The sequence below is a fragment of the Eptesicus fuscus genome, chromosome 21 (genome assembly GCF_027574615.1).
Source record: "Eptesicus fuscus isolate TK198812 chromosome 21, DD_ASM_mEF_20220401, whole genome shotgun sequence".
Lineage (NCBI taxonomy): Eukaryota > Metazoa > Chordata > Mammalia > Chiroptera > Vespertilionidae > Eptesicus > Eptesicus fuscus.
In genome coordinates this window covers 44,228,905-44,234,853 of record NC_072493.1, presented here as the reverse complement: position 1 = coordinate 44,234,853, position 5,949 = coordinate 44,228,905, and the positions used below count along the sequence as shown (strand labels likewise).

At 52.3% G+C, this 5,949-nt stretch overlaps 1 protein-coding gene across 1 annotated transcript; it reads left to right on the top strand.

Annotated features, from left to right (window-relative positions):
* The first annotated feature begins 360 nt into the window (after nt 1–360).
* On the top strand, nt 361–3,609 carry LOC103297743 (kallikrein-7-like). The gene is made up of 5 exons (XM_054711143.1): nt 361–481; nt 934–1,087; nt 1,569–1,816; nt 2,743–2,879; nt 3,604–3,609. The coding sequence occupies exons 1-5, from the start codon at nt 409–411 to the stop codon at nt 3,607–3,609; spliced, it is 618 nt and encodes a 205-aa protein (XP_054567118.1). The 5' UTR covers nt 361–408.
* Nucleotides 3,610–5,949: the final 2,340 nt, after the last annotated feature.

Genomic DNA, 5,949 nt, shown 5'->3' with positions numbered 1-5,949 from the left:
CCTAAGTGAGGGTGGGTCGGAGGCCTGCACTTCTGGTTCTGATAAGGAGGGGCTTGAGGTCTGGACTCTTTGGTCTTAAACCTAAAAAGAAATTGTGATAAAGAATTGGGGGAGGGCAGGGACGGGAATAGGAAGCCAGATTTCTGGGTTCAGAGTGAACGGGAGTCTGGGGCCTGGACTTCTGGTTCTGAGGAAGGATGGGTTTGAGGAACTGGGCTCCTGGGGTCTGAGGGAGGAGGTGGGGACTCCTGAGTCTGAGGGAGGAGGTGGGGCAGACTGGGGCTCCTGGGTCTGAGCGAAGAGGAGGGACCTGGAGACCAGGAGTCCCGCTCCTGAACTCTCTGTCATTCCAGCCCCAGCAGAAGAGGCCGTTCCTCTGTGGCAGCCACAGAGGCTCAGACAGGACACATGGCAGGTCCCCTTCTCTCAACCCTGCTGCTCCTACTGCTGTCCTTAGCACCGGGATCTGCTGGACAAGAAGGTGAGGACCAGCCTAGGAGTCCTGACCTTGGCCCTGGGCCTCACAGTCCCCCACCTCCCCTCTCCAGGGCCCTCTCTCTCCAAGGAGCCCCTGAGTCAGGACCCTCCCCTGCAGCAGCCTCCTCCCTTGGAGACAGGACCCCTGGGCTGTGGCCCCTTCCTTCCTGCTCCCTCCTGACCCCTGGGCTCTGGGTGCCCTTCAGGCTGCTTCCTGCCCTCCGTGTCTCTCTCATCAGATGCTGGGGTGGCCTCCAGACCAGCTGCTGCCCTGGGTTTCTGAGCAGGCTCCCCCCATCTCTCTCCATCTCCGTCTGCAGCTGTCTCTGCCCTGTGCTCTGTGCCTGCCTCTGCCCTTCTCCACGCCTCCCTGTCTGTGTGTCTCTCTCCATCACTGTCTCTGGGCATCCATCCCCTGATGCCTGCTACCCATGCTTTCTCCATGTCTCCATCCAGCCCACGGAAATGGGGAAAGGATTATTAATGGCGTTCATTGTCCAATAGGCGCCCAACCGTGGCAGGTGGCCCTGTTTACGAACCACAGGATCCAGTGTGCAGGGGTGCTGGTCCACAGGAACTGGGTGCTCACCGTCGCCCACTGCCGCAGGAGGTACGTGGCAGGGGAGCCACGGGGACTCTGTTTCTCACTCTGGGTGTCTGTCCCTGCCTCTCTCTCTCTCTCTCTCTCTCTCTCTCTCTCTCTCTCTCTCTCTCTGGGTCATGGTTTGTCTCTGTGTGTCTCTCCTCCATACTCTAGGTCTCTGGAAACCCCCCTCTGGTTCTCTGTCCCCCTCATTCTGGATCTGTGTTGCCCTACCCCAGTGGTCGGCAAACCGCAGCTCGCGAGCCACATGCAGCTCTTTGGCCCCTTGAGTGTGGCTCTTCCACAAAATACCACGGCCTGGGCGAGTCTATTTTGAAGAAGGGGCGTTAGAAGAAGTTTACATTTAAAAAAATTGGCTCTCAAGAGAAATTTCAGTCATTGTCCTGTTGACATTTGGCCCTGTTGACTAATGAGTTTGCCGACCACTGCCCTACCCAGTCACAGGGTCTCCCTCTCAATGTTGCTTTTTTTTTTTTTCCCCTCCAAGTGAGTACATCGTGCAAATGGGCAGTGATCTTCTGGTTGATCCAAATGCCCAGAAGATCAGGGCCACAGAGACCTTCGTCCACCCCCAGTTTGACACAGCCAGGCAAGTTCATGACATCATGCTTGTGAAGCTGAGCAGCCCGGCCACGCTCTCGTCCACCGTGAGGACAGTCAACGTGCCCTCCAGCTGCAAACCGCCCGGGACGAGTTGTACTGTCTCAGGCTGGGGCAGCACCACCCCAAATGTAGGTAAGGCTGCCCCTGCGACCCAGGAATAGCCCAGCCCACAGCTCCCTTTTTTCTAAGACACAGGATACAGGTAACAAACCCAAGATCCCAGACCCACAAACCCCTCCTCCCTCAGCCAGACCCAGGAGTCCAAGTCACCAGGCCTGTTCCCAGCAGATTGAGGACTCTGCCGTAGACCCTCTTTCCCCTAACCCGTAATCCTTGAATCCCAAACCTCCATCTTCCAGACCCAGGGGTTCAAGAACCCCAGTCACTTCTTTTTTTTTTTTATATATATATTTTATTGATTTGTTACAGAGAGAAAGGGAGAGGGATAGAGAGTTAGAAACATCAATGAGAGAGAAACATCGATCAGCTGCCTCCTGCACACCCCCTACTGGGGATGTGCCCGCAACCCAGGTACATGCCCTTGACCGGAATCGAACCTGGGACCCTTGAGTCCTCAGGCCGACGCTCTATTCACTGAGCCAAACCGGTCAGGGCCCCAATCACCCCTTCACGCAGACCAAGTATGTTTGTCTCTCAGATGCATCTCCAGATTTTTCAACGTCCAGGACCCAGCCCCTGCCTCCATCAGACACAAGAGTCCCTGCCCCCAGGTACTCCCTCAGAGCCAAGGATCCAGGCCCCCAGCAGCCTCCAGGCTCTCACACACACAACTTCTGGCTCCCAGCCACCTCCTTCTATAGAGACAAAAGCCCCAGCCTTTTTCACCCTCAGGCCCCTAAGTCCTGGCCCTCAGACCCTCCTCCCTCAAATCCAGGAGTTCGAACGTTGGGGCCTATTTCATGACCATAGCATTGAGTCACCCGGCCTCTCTTTACTCAACATCCAGGACGCCTCCCCCCCACCACCACCCACTCTTTCATCAGCATCCAGGGGTCCAGCCACCCACGCCCCTGACCGCACTCTAACTTCCCCAACAGTGAGAAACACATCACAGCTCATGTGCACCCACGTCAGCATCATCTCCTACCAGGACTGCAGGAGGCTTTACCCGAACATGTCAACGAGATTTATGCTCTGTGCTGCTGCTCCGGACAGACAATCCTCCCCCTGTAAAGTGAGTCCCTCCTCCCCTGCCCTGTGCCCTGCTTCCTCTCAGGCCGTCTTCCCCTCCATCCCGTGTGTGGGGGGGGGGGGTTAGGGGGCGCCCTGACCCTGGGGCTGAGCCTTCCCTCACACCTTACCAGACCCACTTTCCTGGCTCTCTCTACTCAGTGCTCTGCCCTCGGTCAGGGTGGGAGCCCACGGGGGCCGGCGTGGCCTTGGGGGTGGGCACAAAGACCCTAACGTGAGTTGGAAAAGGGGGGCTAAAATGAAGGGAAGGGCAGTGAGGCCACCAAAAGCTCAGTGACCAGGATGAAATATATTCTAATGCAATATTTATTTTATTCATTTTTTTAAATCTTTGTTGTTGAAAGTATTACATACATCCCCCCTTTCCGCCCCCCCGCCATTTCCCTCTTCCAACCTGCCGCCGCCCTCCACCCCAAGCCTTCACCACCCTATTGCCTGTGTCCATGGGTTGTGACATATATGCATACAAGTTCTCCGGTTGATCTCTTCACACACACACACACACACACACACACACACACACACACACCCGCCTTCCCTCTGAGATTCCGCAGTCTGTTCCATGCTTCTGTGTCTCTGGCTCTATTTCGTTCATCAGTTTATTTTGTTCATTAGACTCCACGTATACAGTGAGATCATGTGACGTTTGTCTTTCTCTGACTGGCTTATTTCGCTTAGCATAACACTCTCCAGGTCCCTCCATGCAGCTGTGAATGATGAGAGTTCTTTCTTTTTCGCTGCTGCGTAGTAGTCCATTGTGTAGATGTACCACAGCTTTTTTAATCCACCCATCTGCTGATGGGCATTTGGGCTGCTTCCAAATCTTAGCTATGGTGAACTGCGCTGCTATGAACATAAGGATGCATATCTCCTTTCTGGTTGGTGTTCCTGATTTCTTGGGATATATTCCTAGAAGTGGGATCACTGGGTCAAATGGGAGTTTCATTTTTAATTGTTTTGAGGAAACTCCATACTGTTCTCCACAGTGGCTGCACCAGTCTGCATTCCCACCAGCAGTGCACGAGGGTTCCTTTTTCTCCGCATCCTCCCCAGCACTTGTCATTTGTTGATTTGTTGATGATAGCCATTCTGACAGGTTTTCTATGTACAGTATCATGTCATCTGCGAATAATAACAGTTTTACTTCCTCCTCTCCAATGTGGATGCCTTTCATTTTTTTTCCTTCTGTCTGGTCTCCATGGCTAGGATCTAACGCAATATTTAAAAATTAACTCTGCAAACAAAGCCCGTGTGAACAAAATAGAATTTTCAACAAAAGCAGTCAGTTTTGACTGGATTTTCCATTTGTCTCTGGCTCCTCATGGTTCTTCAAACCACGGTGATGGCCACGACTTTATCTAAAATTAAAATACCGTGTTTGCCATAGATTTTTTTTTTCTTAGTAAATTTGATTTCTAAGGTATTGCATTAAAATACTCGTTGCAATCACTGAGATGCTGTGCCCGGAGCTACTGTCTGGCTTGCTTATATGTCTTTGTACCTGGTCCTGGCTCTGGGGAAAGGAGGAGCCGCCTCCTCCTCCTCCTCTTTGTGCCCTCTTCCTCATCTCTGTAACCCCCTCTTGTCTCTGAGAATTATCTCCCCTCATCTCTCTTTACTCCTCACTTTATTTTGTTTTCCTCTGTATTCTCTCTCTCTCTCTCCTTCTCTCTCTCTCTCTCCTTCTCTCTCTCTCTCTCTCTCTCTCTCTCTCTCTCTCTCTCTCCTTCTCTCTCTCTCTCTCCTTCTCTCTCTCTCTCTCCTTCTCTCTCTCTCTCTCTCTCTCTCTCTCTCTCTCTCTCTCTCTCTCTCTCTCTCATTCTGACTCTGTTATTCTTTCTATTTCCTCCATCTCTTCCTCCTTCCTCACCCCCAATATTTCTGCTTCTCTGTCCCTTTCTACCTTCCCTTTCTTCTCTCCATCCTTCTCTCTAACTCTTTCTCTTTGACTGTTGGCCTCTTTGTATTCCCACTCTCCTCCTTCACATGTTCACCCTCCGCTTTCCAGGGTCAACCAGATGGTGCATCTTGGGAATGGGCGTGTTTTTGAAGAATGGGGGTGGCTCTCCCTGTCCCCCCAGGGAAAGCTGATTCATGAATGGGCAAGCTGTGCAGGGACACAGCCCCACACTTGACAGCATATCGCACTTGGTTTGACGTATGTTTCCGGTTGTGTGAAAACTCATATACTTGAACGTGGTGGCCCCATTCTCATTCGCACTGGACCCTTTGAATTGGGTCATTGATCCTGCACCTGGTTTCCACGACAACCCTGGCCCGCATCCCAGAGTAAGAAAATGTGTTGATTCCCCCGAGATAATGCACCTTCTCCCAGTGGCTTGGCAAAGCGTCCCTTACCACGGAAAATAAATGGGGCTCTGACTTCCTGAAAGCCCCGCCCCCTCCCTGTGATTGGCCAGGACTCAAGCCAATGTCTTCAGAAAACCTGGTGGGTCCTCTCCAGGATAGCATCCATTCCTGCTCTCCCATTGGTCTACAGAGACCATGAGTCTCTTCCCATTGGCCAGGGTGCAAGGCTGTCTTCTGGCAGGACAAAGACTTGATAACCAGAAGGTATATGAGACCTCAGGGATGGTGGCTCTGAAACGGAAGCTAATCTGCTCTCTCTCCTCCAGGGTGACTCGGGGAGCCCATTGATGTGCGAAGGTTCCCTGCAAGGCCTGGTGTCCATGGGAATTTCCCCTTGTCATCCACCCTCCTACCCAACCTTCTACACGCGTGTATGCGGGTACCACACATGGATTAGCGATACCATGAAAAGGAATTCCTAATCTCTCCATACTGCCATCTCTTCATCCCTACGCCCTAGAACAATTACTTCGCAAAAAAAAAAAAAATAAAGGCATCCATGACTTACAGACATATGTGACTTGACTGTTTATCAAAGTCATAATAAAATGTCAACAATAGCACTAACCGGTTTGGCTCAGTGGATAGAGCGTCGGCCTGCGGACTCAAGGGTCCCAGATTCAATTCCGGTCAAGGGCATGTACCTTGGTTGCGGGCACATCCCCAGTAGGGGGTGTGCAGGA

What these genes read in the sequence shown, in the direction of transcription:
- LOC103297743 (XM_054711143.1), top strand. Translation starts at nt 409, where the DNA reads ATGGCAGGTCCCCTTCTCTCAACCCTGCTGCTCCTACTGCTGTCCTTA. An exon ending in GGGATCTGCTGGACAAGAAG is followed by an intron (nt 482 to 933) that starts GTGAGGACCAGC and finishes GTCTCCATCCAG; the next exon opens with CCCACGGAAATGGGGAAAGG. An exon ending in CAGCACCACCCCAAATGTAG is followed by an intron (nt 1,817 to 2,742) that starts GTAAGGCTGCCC and finishes CTTCCCCAACAG; the next exon opens with TGAGAAACACATCACAGCTC.